This window comes from Trachurus trachurus, assembly GCF_905171665.1.
Source record: "Trachurus trachurus genome assembly, chromosome: 3".
Taxonomy (NCBI): Eukaryota; Metazoa; Chordata; class Actinopteri; order Carangiformes; family Carangidae; genus Trachurus; species Trachurus trachurus.
The window spans coordinates 34,641,095-34,652,892 of record NC_139893.1 but is presented as its reverse complement, the minus strand read 5'-3'; the positions used below and the strand labels follow the sequence as shown (position 1 = coordinate 34,652,892).

General features: G+C 42.1%; 2 protein-coding genes across 2 annotated transcripts; one reads left to right on the top strand and one right to left on the bottom strand.

The window, feature by feature from the left end:
- Window positions 1–1,426: 1,426 nt before the first annotated feature.
- rps17 (ribosomal protein S17) lies at window positions 1,427–7,435 on the bottom strand. Its single transcript, XM_083996320.1, has 5 exons — window positions 7,357–7,435; window positions 6,247–6,398; window positions 2,134–2,239; window positions 1,819–1,884; window positions 1,427–1,554 (listed from the first exon to the last, which is right to left on the bottom strand). The coding sequence occupies exons 1-5, from the start codon at window positions 7,357–7,359 to the stop codon at window positions 1,477–1,479; spliced, it is 405 nt and encodes a 134-aa protein (XP_083852446.1). The 5' UTR covers window positions 7,360–7,435; the 3' UTR covers window positions 1,427–1,476.
- On the top strand, window positions 7,352–11,754 carry znf414 (zinc finger protein 414). Its single transcript, XM_083996310.1, has 6 exons — window positions 7,352–7,484; window positions 7,915–8,020; window positions 8,200–8,310; window positions 9,061–9,166; window positions 9,761–10,290; window positions 10,862–11,754. The coding sequence occupies exons 2-6, from the start codon at window positions 7,969–7,971 to the stop codon at window positions 11,026–11,028; spliced, it is 966 nt and encodes a 321-aa protein (XP_083852436.1). The 5' UTR covers window positions 7,352–7,484; window positions 7,915–7,968; the 3' UTR covers window positions 11,029–11,754.
- Window positions 11,755–11,798: the final 44 nt, after the last annotated feature.

Here is an 11,798-nt window from a genome sequence, read left to right as displayed (position 1 = left end):
CACTCGTGTTTTTCCGACCTGTTTTACCGGTGAAAGTCACTATAACGGCCACTCGTAACTTCCGACCCGTGAACTCGTACCAGATCGAACTGGTACGACTTCACGGTCGGAAAAATACGGGTTTCCTTGAACGCACCATAATAGTCCTCGTCCCTACGTCGCCACATTCACGGCGTCGCTTGGCTGCACACACAGCCCTGCATGCCGTTCTCTCTCCTCATTGGATAAAAACTGTAGGATACGATAAATGTTTTCTCCTCGGCTCAGAGCAGAGGGACTGACAGACCCGTGTTTCAGTCCAAACACTCTAATATAAGTCTTAAATAGTTATATCTTCCGACAGCAATCACTTACATAAAGGGATAGTTCACCCTAGAATGATATTTCGCTCATTATCTACTCACCCTCATGTTGACTAAGGGCTGGAAGAATTATCAGAGTCCACCGTCCCTTCTCTTAGTTACAGGGGGTCTCGGCGTAGCAGTGAATTTCAATGCAACGGTTGCAAAGGGACACCGGAGCTCTTCGTAAAAAAACACACACAAAAAAACATCCAAATACCTCCATGATGCTCGTATGTAATGTCCGTCTTGTGCTGAAGCCCCAAATTGCGTAATTGTCCTGAAAAAAAATTAAATAAGTCTATATTTTAAGCTTGTTTGTAGCGGAAGCTTCTCGTCTTCTTCTTCTTCTCCTATTCCTGGTCCGTCCAAATATCGCGTGATTCGCATTAACCGCAATGAGCGGTTAAAGCAGATTATATGGCAACTGAATGAAAATATGATGAGCATACTTTAATTGAACAAATTGCACATAAATAACCCAATTTTTAAACAGAATGTTACTTTAACCCTCACCTGCCTCCTCTGATTGGCATGGCCCATGTGTCGCATCTGATAGGCCAAATGTCAATGTGCTGAATGTGAAGGCATGGCGCCTGTAAACAAAACTCACACATAGCATTGTGGAGATCAAGTCTAAGTGTACAGGGTTGTTAACATTTCCTACAATGTATCATTTAAATATGAATTTGATTAATAGAGAGCTTTTACATTTCTCAATCAGACTGTTCTTTCATTAGGTCTTAAGTGTCAATGTGGCTACAAAGAAAATATGATTTATCATTAGAATAACAGATCTGAAATGAGCTCAAATCTCAAGTCAATAATAAACTCCTGATCCAGGTGTTCCAGCTGCTAAATCACCAGTGAGTGAAATTACAGTTCCCCTGTTGTAATAACTTCCAACAGTCAAGATCATGATCTAAGAGATTCATTTTGTGGTATTCAAGTATAAAATTGCACAGAAATAAAAAATACTTAAGAAGGTTCAGAGTTACTTTGCCTCAGGTTCTGATCCATTTTGCTCTTCATTTAATGTTAAGTACAGATCATTGATCTGGGTTTAAAGAAAAGAAAAAAGACCATTCTTGTGAATAATTATGTCTCTTTATTAAGAGCGTTACTACACATGATTTTACAGTCCTCTTGGTGTTTTGAAGTTCATTCCAATAGTTGGCTGAGTGACTTGAAGGTTGGACAGGCCACCGAAATCCTACAGGAGGAAGAGAGACAGGAAGTGAGTAAATTTTACATTTTTTAATTCCATGTGTGTGTAATATTCATATCTGAATGCAAATCAAGTGTCTGTAAAGTACTTTGGTCACAATTCATTTGGAATGTATTCAATAAATTTAGTTGATAGTACAGGTCGAAGGGATTTTAATTTGTGTGTGAGACCTGTATTTATCAAACCTCTGTGGATTGTGTGTGTGAACAGTGAGTCATTCATTAGCAGCAGAATGTGCTGCACACTGACCAGCATCTTGAGCATTTCCTTTGTGTCTGGATCCACCTCGATCATCTCCTGGTCCAGAGCAGAGATCTACAAATGAAAAAAAAAAACAAATGAATCAAATCAACAGCCTGCAAGTTGAAAAGGTGTTCTCTGCAAGTTTCACCAAAGCTCCTCTGCAAAGTCATTCATCAAACCTGCAGCTGCAGCCTGAGAAATTATTTATTATCGAGCCAAACAAGCAAAGCTCTTAGAAAAAGGGTGAGATGTGGGTGTGTAAACCAGAGGAGCAGCTGCTCCGTCCCATCAGAGACAGGTACCGCTGCAGTGTGAACGCACCTCTGGGACGTAGTTGTCCCTCCTCTCTCTCTCCTCCTCCTGCAGCTTGATGGAGATTCCTCTGACTGGACCGCGCTGGATACGCTTCATCAGGTGCGTCACATACCTGAGACACAAATGGGAAAACATGGTCACACACAAAACAAGTCAAATTACATATTTCTCACTAACTATATTTTACAGCAGATCAAATAGTTTTATTCAAGTATCTTAGTTCAGTCTAAATGAAAAGCAAACGCCTGTATTTGGTATTATAAAATTCGAGAGTGAGAGGATACTGTAATTTGAGGATCTATCTATTGCATCTATTGTGCAACCAGATTTAAGTTTAGAAAGAAACCACACAATTGACAATAATGCATGTCAACACGTTCATTTTTTGTCTGGACTGTGCTGGTGATCTTGTACCTGTACTGTGATGTTTGTATGATAATAAAACTATAAAGGGAAAATGGTCATATAATAAAAACAAAATGTATTTTCCAACTGATTAGCTCTATGATTTGCAATATACGTTAAATACAGAGAAAAGAAAACCAACAGCAACCACTCTGAGGTGTGCCACGGTTTGATTCATTAAACACAAACAAGCGACCAAAAGCTGAATCCAGCCAGCCAGCTCTGTGTTTAATGGAGTGCGTACATGACTGAGCTGCAGCTCTCTGCACAAAGTACATTATGGTGCTGAAGTCTGGTCCACACAGAGGTGTGAGCTGGAACGGCGCTTTAATCACAGCACAATCAGCTTCGGCGCCGTGACGCAGCAGAACAAGAGGCCGGCACCTGCTTCCTCGGCACAAACTCGGGCTAATTGCAGTTTCTCAACAAAAAGCCTCCATTGACAGAACACTGTTAAAAGTGTCCTGAATGTTTAATTTAGGTGAGCGGCTGCAGGAGAGTCCGCCGCCCGCTGACTCACTCCGCTCACACAACACAACACACAGTCGTCCTCATTCAATCTGCAGGCTCAGAGCTAAAGCTTCAGTTGGTAACAATTATTCAGTCATATTTGCTGGAACTGTCATCACTATATTCTGATGGTCAGACATTAAATGAGTAATTTAGGACAAAATCTCCACCTACAGCCTGTGATCGTATTTGCCAAAATGCACCGTGACTGAAGCTTCTCCACCAGTCAGGTAGAGGGAGCAGGAGGAGCAGCCGTAGTAAGCTGACGAAAGTGAAAGTGAAGTCCACGACTTGGTTGGAAATTTCAAGACAATACACCGTCAGGTCCCTCTTTTCACCTCTGTCAACCCCCCTCCCTCCCTCCACACACACAGACACACACAAGAAGAGTGTGTTTCATGGTGAGAGAGATTAGAGATCAGTTTTGGAGTCTCCGGTTGCTATGGATACGGTACAAAGAGGGACCTGACGGTGTATTGTCTTGAAATTTCCGACCAAGTCGCGGATTTTATTTTCTCTTTCGTCAACTTACCAACTGTAACTTTAAGAGGTGGATAGTAACCAAGTAGATGTACTTCATTACACTAAAGTCGTTTTTTGAGGATCTGTACTGTAACTTGAGTTTTTCTTTGATTTTTTTTTCTACTCTACTACATTTAAAAGTAAAAAAATATACTTTTACTCCGTTACTTTGCCACCTCGTTACTCATTACAAAATAAAATAGAAATATAATTAATCATCAAAAGATTATCTGGAATGGGTGTGAGTGAGAGGACGAGAAGAACAACGTACAGTACTCTGGCCAAGATTAGACATAAGGGCGGGATGATCACCATGGCTACCTCCACAGTTAACGTTGATGAGGAAGACATGGAAGACGTTACCACAGGAGACACTTTGTTGTGTTAGTCAGACAGACGCTTTATTTATAGTCATGTTCTCAGGCAGACACTGGATTCACTCACTCCACATGTTTGCTCAGGTGTTTCTTGTTTTATCTACCACATCTATTTCATTCACCTGAAGGTGAAATAAAGAGAACCAGATGAGAACCATTTTTGGTTGTGTTGCTTCTTTTTATGCGTACTATAAAAATACTTCGTACTTTGCTTGGTACTTTTGATACTTAAAGCTGTACAGACAAGAATTTGATCCCACTGTTGGTCTTAACATTAGTGTAATAACTCATCTATCAGATGATGTAGCCCAAACTTTGTGCAAAATTCTATTTTCGAGTAAATCCGGGATTAAAGTGTGGTATTTTTTTTTTCACATTGGATAATGCAGGCGCACGGATTATACGTCAGCCTGCACACGATTCACCAGCCACTGATATTGGATCCGCCATCCGTCAATCAAACGTCTGAGACACGCACACACACACACACACGGAACTCGGTCTCGCCCCAAGCTTTGAATATCCCGCCCACTCGATAACGACCAATCAAATTCGTTTTCCTTACTCGGGTAAACTCGTGCGGCAACTCGTGGAAACTTGGCGCGACAAACAGGACAAATGGCCATTTTTTTTCTGAACACCTTTAAGTACATTTAATGTGAGCTACTTTAAGACTTTTACTCAAGTGATTTTCTTATGGGTGACTTTAACTTTTACCAAAGTCATTTAGCAGAGACTTACTGTACTTTGGCCGCGCTCTGACGGCTGAGCTGCAGCTACAGGACTGATGCTCTTATCCATCACCATGTTTCCCTTCACACTGAGCCATTCAAGTACTGTTCATCCGTTTAACGTCAACATTATGTTAGGTTAACATGTTATAAGGCAAGGCAAGGCAATTTTATCTATATAGCCCATTTTTACAAACAGTTTGTCTCAAAGGGCTTGACACGGCATCATAACAACATCCTCTGCCCTTAGACCCTCACATCCACTGAGGAAAAACTCCATGGAAAACCCTTTTAACACAGGGAAAATTGGAGAAACCTCCGGGTGATAAAGAAACAGACTACATGTTTCCTGTTGGCTCCACTTATGATTAAAACTAGGGATGCACCCATCTGATATTAAGATCAGATATCGGCCCAGATATTGACTAAGTAGCTAGATCGAGTATCAGATAATGGGGCTGATCCATTACAACACTTCACTTCAATTCTGTTTGTAGTTTTTCTGTGTGTTTGTTTGATTTTCTTTGTCTATATCCTGTCATGTGTACTTATATGTTGTATCTCAGTTTTTTTCTTCTTCTTCATTTTCTAAAAAATGAAATGAAAAAATTCAATAATTTTTTTTTTTTTAAAAATCTAAATTGTGCAACATCACGTATCAGCAGCAGGCGCATCATGTCGGTTGACAACACACACAGACCAACAACGTTTTACAAAGTTAGGATAGTAACGTTAAAGTCAATCCTGGAGCTTTCACTCACATGGCAAAGTACACTGCTTATTCAACAGCTCAATTCAACAGTGGTATCGGACAATATCATATCCACCCAGATATTGACATTGAGACTGAAAAAGATGGATCAGTTCATCCCTGATGAAGTCAAACCTTGCAGAGCCAAACATGCACAACAGCTGATGTGTATAAAGATAAAAGAGCCATGTTTTCATCAACCATGACACTTTCAACTCATCCTTCAGACGAGGACCAGGCCAAACAGCAGCTCTTACTCCTTACACACACACACACACACGTTCCCTGACATTTCTCACTCCTGTGAAGAAAATAACTGGGATCTTTAAGACAAACTGAGCCTAAAAATAGCTCCAGCAAATACAACCACAGCCAGCAACAGCTGCTGTTGTATGAGATTAACTTGACAGCACAGTTAAAAACACAGGCTTTGTAGATGATGAAATAAATGTCAGTTATTGTTGATCAGAGTCCATCACTCATACACAACAACAAGACTGGCAGCAAATCACTGGATCCATAATACTGTTCAACCCACCGAGTGTGTGTGGGCATTTTATTTAAGTGACTGAAACAATGTATTGATCATCAAAACAGTTTCTGCCCATCTATCAGCTGTGCTCCACAAGATCAATAAGCAGCAGCTGCTGAAGAACAGCTGAACCAGGCCGCAACAAACAGTCCAACACAACCCAAACGCACCTGATAAAACTGATATGAGGTCTGCACAAGCGAACACCAGCCTGCATGAGTGTGTTTGTGTCGTACACACTCTCAGAGACAATCAGCAGCAGCAGCAGCTGACAGGGTGAACTCAACTCACCCGGCGATCTTGTTGCGCAGAGGTTTGCTGGGGATGATGGCGATCTCCTCACACACCCTCTTGTTGGTGTGGAAGTCATTGCCCAGACGTGTGTAGTATTTCTCAATGATGACCCTGGCGGCCTTCTTGACGGTCTTGGTCCTGACACGACCCTGAGGAGAGGACACACACACACACCACAACATCCCATCAGTAACCAGGACATAGGAGGGTGGAGGAGGTTTAAAGTTGGATAGTTAGTTTACAGACAGGACAGTGTTTTAGAAGCAAGAACGACTTCTGATCTCTTTTCTTTTACACAGCTATGGCCAACATCTCTGTTGTTGTAACTATACAGTAAATATGTCTGACTCTTCTGATCACATGAATCCACTCAGTCACCTGCAGATGTGGGTTCACTGTGACAGGTTTGTTCTGCCTGAGACTACAGAGAGGTTGAAGACCACATCAGACTGGATCTAGATCAGAAACCACTTAACTGGTTCACTTCTCCAATCTGGACCAGGTTATCAGGGTCAGACACGGCCTCTTGTTTATCAAATCCATTTCTTATCTACAGGTTTCCTCCAACTTCCCTCTTCACGTAAACTCACCAGAGAGCAGAAATCTTTTTAAACAAGTAAACAGCAAAATAATAAAAATCTAAGTAAAACAAAGTAAAAATACAGTTGACTCAATCTGACACTGATTCCAGATATACAATCTCGCGGTTAATTTAAAAAGTGTCCTGATATCATGTGAAACGTTGGAGCCAACGTTTGAACCTGGACGAAACAAATGTTACGTAATGTTTTCAACAGTTTAAAGAAAAGAAACGGTTTCATGAGCTCGAGACGAAGGTTAAAGTGTTGAAACACACGAGCTCCGGTAGGACTGTGACTCTGACTGGTGAGCTGCCGCCGGAGGACGGGACCGGTCAGCCCGTGTTTACACACACACACACACAACTCCCCTAAAGACTTTCTAAACCGCCTCATATCCAGAGTTTTAACATGTTTACACGGTGTGAGAGCGGCGCGGGGCCGGCGGCCGCTCGGCGGACGGACACACGGTGAGGATGAAGGAGGATAGTGAGGGCTGCTGGAGACTAGTGTTTCTGCGTGTACCCACCATGTTGGCTGGGACCAGTGGAAGAGAAGCACCGCAGCGTCATACAGGAAGTTTATAGACTTCAGGCTGCTCGGTGGCGCCACGCCGGGCCGACGGCGCCGGCCAGCGGCGGGAGGAGAGAACTGCAGGTAGAGAAGAGTTGACATGACGATGGGGAGAAGAAAATCAATTTCAAGCACAACAAAAACTTTATTTTACGTAAAAAAAAAAAAAAAAAAAACGATTAAATGTATCTGAGCAATCCTATTATTCTAACTATTATAGTTGTTTGTAGTAACTCATATATCTATGGTAGTAACAGATACAACTATCAGTCAATTGATGGGAGGAAAATACAAATGTTATAAAATATTGCTAATAATTTTAGTAATTCTTCAAAAAAAAGATCATACCATATAGACTGTATATAAAACTAAAAGATACCCAGCCTCTCAAATGTTTTGCTGCTTATCTTCTCCTGATCCACACTCCAGTCCAGTAGGTGGCTGTAAAGCACCGTCACGCTGGTTGCCACACTGTTATCACATTTGATTGCATTGTGGGTTTTGTTTTCTGCAGTCCACCTGTGGTCAACCCCTCTGCTCAGCCCTTGGCAGCGCTACAGCCCCTGTGATGATGTCCTCCGGCCCCACGGTGCTACAGACCCCGGAGAGTGTCCCCGCAGGTCGGTCACGGTGCTGTGGTTCAGACAGCAGCCTCTGTGTCTGGTGACAGCCGCAGTGGCTAACCTGGCTAGCATGCTAACTAACCAGCTGCACTGTGTGTCGAATAAGCTAACACATGTAGCACAGCTGCTGTGATATAAATATGCACTCATTAACAAATGCTTTTCATTTCTTTCAGTAAACAGCCGGACACCGTGTCCCTTATACGGCTGTAAGCGAGTCTACTCCGACGGCAGCGCCCTGCAGAGCCACATAAAGGACCATGAGATGCCAGCTCAGTCTCTGCCCGGTGAGCTTCTGTGGAAACACATGTCTGAACAACTTATGATAATGTAAATAATAAAAGTGAATTCAGTTTTAAAATTAATGAACTTCTGGTGTCATGTTCAGTCAAAGCTAACACCAGAGTGAAGCAGAGTATGGCAGCTTCACAGTGACTACATGTAAACAGACGTCACTCTACTCTGTTTCCTCTTCCGTGTGCGTTCACTGTCATGAATAAAAACAGATCAAATGGACAGTTACACAGCTTCTTTAATCACAAGGTCAATAGACTGCATAAAGGTCAATACTTTAATAATAAAATGATAATAATAATGAAATTAGTACATTTATGTATTACATGAATGTACTAATTTCATGTATTTTCCATATGCCCTCTGCTGGGCACAGAACTGTAACACACTCACTCAGTCTTATTAGCTTGTTGGATGAAGACACTTCTCCAACACAGATAACTAAATATCACAATAGTATAAGGGATGCAGAACAACTCATGACAGCTGGCTCGTTAAATGATACTGAAGGAGACACTGAGCACAAACTCAGTTATTTCTGTTCATGAACATAGCCTACATTTGGTTCTGTGTAAACATTGGCAGAGGTTTTACTTTTTCACGTCACTGACGCTCAGGTCACATTGGAAAACTGTTAGGAATGAGTGAGGTGGCACGGTGAAGACCAGTTCATGTAGCAGAACTGTCCTATGCAGGGTTTGTTTTCTTTGAACGCCCCATTTATACTGTCTATCTCTGTTCAGGTAAGGTCTTGATGTGCTCCATGGCCAACTGCACCGGCTCCTTCCCCAACATGCAGAAGCTGATGGAACACATGCGGCATCACCACAAACCAAACATATACTTCTTGTGAGTTGGTCTTTGTTGTGCTCACATCTGAGATCCTGTGCACACACATGTAAAGTATCTTGAGTCGCCTCAAGGGATGTCACGATTGTAGATTTTCTTGGTACGATTATTGTCAGAGAAATAATCATGGTATTACGATTATCACAATTATTATGCATTAATTAATTTCACAACACTATGAATGTGTAAAATCAAATATAGTCTAAATAATTGCAATGCTAATTATTTACACAAACATTAACAAAGGACCAATTATATTCCCCAGGGGAAGTGTTTGAATTATTCAAGTCATTAATTGTCATCTATACCAATTGTTTAAGTTTATTTTAATCGTTTTTTGCTTGTTTTTTTATTTAAAAATGGCATGCAAACTTTTAAATTCCTACCGATTCAATGTTACATTAGGTAAATGGACCAGTATCTGTGCATTTACCTTCACTTTGGCACACATATGTTCCCACATAATCTTTTTTGGAAAGTGACGGTATTTAGGAATCTTTGTGATCAATTAATTGTGGCGTTTTATACCGCGATTAATTGTGAAAACAAGTAATAGTGACATCCCTCGTTGCCTCTCTCTCTCGCTCTCTGCAGGTGTGAGAGCTGTCGCACTAAGCTGCGGTCCTACCGTGGGCTCCTGACTCACCTGCACACCTGCTCAAAGGTGCCACGGGGCAAAACAAAGGCGTCTGAACCGGCGCCCTCTCAGCCTGCTGCTGTGACCAACCCCACGCCCATGGACCAGACCCCCCCACAGCTGGACCCGGTGTCGAAACCACTGCAACCGCCCTCTCAATTCCCAAATCAAGACGGTTCGTTCCCCACCGCTGTTCCTCAGGCAGACTCTGCTGGCCCCCAGCTCCTTGGCCCCCCTTTCCAGTCTCACCCAGAGACCCCCCCCACCCCTCTGACAGAAGGAGCTGCCCAGCCTCTGCTCAGGGTTGGAGCTTCAAACCCGCCTCCATCTCTAAACCTGGATGTTCAGTCAGCGACTCCTGACCCCTCCTCTGAGGGTCAGACCCACACACAGACCAGGTCTCCTGAGCCGGTCCACCCCGCCCCCGCCCCAGCATTAGCTCCTCAGTCTCCTCCTGGGTCCTCAGCAGTCTGGAAGAAGAATCAAGGTGAGCCTCTCCTCACTCTGAAGCACACACCTGTAACCTGCCAGATGTGGTCAGCTGTCCTCAGAGCGCTAACATGACACAACCACTGAAGATGCTAAACTGTCACTGAAGCCTCAACATAAGTTCAGCTGTTGGACACATCAAAAACAAACCATACAGAATGATCCACTTCTAAAGTTATTAAGAATAAGAATTACTTTATTAATTCCCAAAGGGAAATTCATTATTATATGTATTGTTAATTTTAATAATAATAAACAGATTAACAAATGTGAGACAGAGAGAAAGAAAGTGTGTGTGGCACCACAAACAATACCTTCCAAACACATTACCATCTTTGCATTTGCATCGTTAAAATTGTACAAAAATGGTGCTAAATGTTAAGCTAAAGTGAACAGTGTGTAGACTGTATTTTATTCAGCAGTAGCTAACATGTCTGCAAATATCAGGCTGATGACGTAGTATTAAGAAACAAGCTGGTCTCTGTATGAGTAAAAGAAACATTTCCATGAAGAAAATACTATTTAGAATCTCCTTTGTGCAGACAGTAATTTGTCCCTCTGTGCTTTAGGTATAGCCTGCAACAGACGCATCCTCTGGGAGCACACTAAAGGGCGCTACACATGTGTGCAGTGTGGCCACACGGCAACGAACCGCAAGGAGATGACTCAACACATCAACACTTTGCACGGTGCTAATAAGCCTGAAGGCGCAGAAAGCTCTGCCTCTCATACATAGGATGGATGGATGCACGGGGCTCGTCTGTCAGGCTGATGGTACACAATGACATCACTGGTGTGAGTGAAGAGCTTGGTGTCAGTGTTGTTAACATTTACTTTGAGCTTTTTCAATAAACACTTTATGCATAATTGTACTGCCAGACACTTCACAATGATTAGGTTAGTAATTCACTTGTTAACATTTTAAATATTATAAACAGAGCAAATAAAAACAGTTTGCTTAGATTGATGCATTTCTCACTATTTGGTAACATGTAGTTAATGCTCACGGCTTATAAATCTTACTGATTCATAACAAAAATTAAAGGGAGTTTTGGTGAAGTGTAAACCAGTTATTTATTAATGAATTGCAAATAATTCTAAGCACATCACTGTTGTCTTCTGTCATTCTTCTGCTGTTCCTTTAATGCCCTGATGTACAGCAATGCCTTTCACTCTGGTTTGGGACCTGCTGTAGTCAACTGCTTTGCTGTCACACACAAAGCACTTAGTGTTTATCTCTGGAGTCCAGTCCAATGACAAACAGGATTTGAGTCAGCATCATGCTGTGTCACAGTGTGGTGTCTAAAACTGAAGATAAACATCTTTGCAGGTTCCCATGCTCCAGGATGTAGTTTAGTTGCATTGTGTGAGTGTATTAGCAGCTGGTCCTGTGTTACCGACAGCATGGCTCGGTTGGAATTTACTACATGTGGGTTGCACACCTTTTGTACAATATGAATTAAAGCTTCAGTTGGTAACAATTATTCAGTCTCATCTTTGCTGGAA

Bases quoted from the DNA above. Each gene is read 5' to 3' on its own strand.
- znf414 (XM_083996310.1), top strand. From the start codon at position 7,969: ATGATGTCCTCCGGCCCCACGGTGCTACAGACCCCGGAGAGTGTCCCC. The intron at 8,311-9,060 runs GTGAGCTTCTGT...ATCTCTGTTCAG, and splicing joins GCCAGCTCAGTCTCTGCCCG to GTAAGGTCTTGATGTGCTCC. The intron at 9,167-9,760 runs GTGAGTTGGTCT...CGCTCTCTGCAG, and splicing joins AAACCAAACATATACTTCTT to GTGTGAGAGCTGTCGCACTA.
- rps17 (XM_083996320.1), bottom strand. The intron at 2,240-6,246 runs GTGAGTTGAGTT...TTTGTGTCTCAG, and splicing joins CTGCGCAACAAGATCGCCGG to GTATGTGACGCACCTGATGA. The intron at 1,885-2,133 runs GTGCGTTCACAC...TTTCATTTGTAG, and splicing joins GGGACAACTACGTCCCAGAG to ATCTCTGCTCTGGACCAGGA.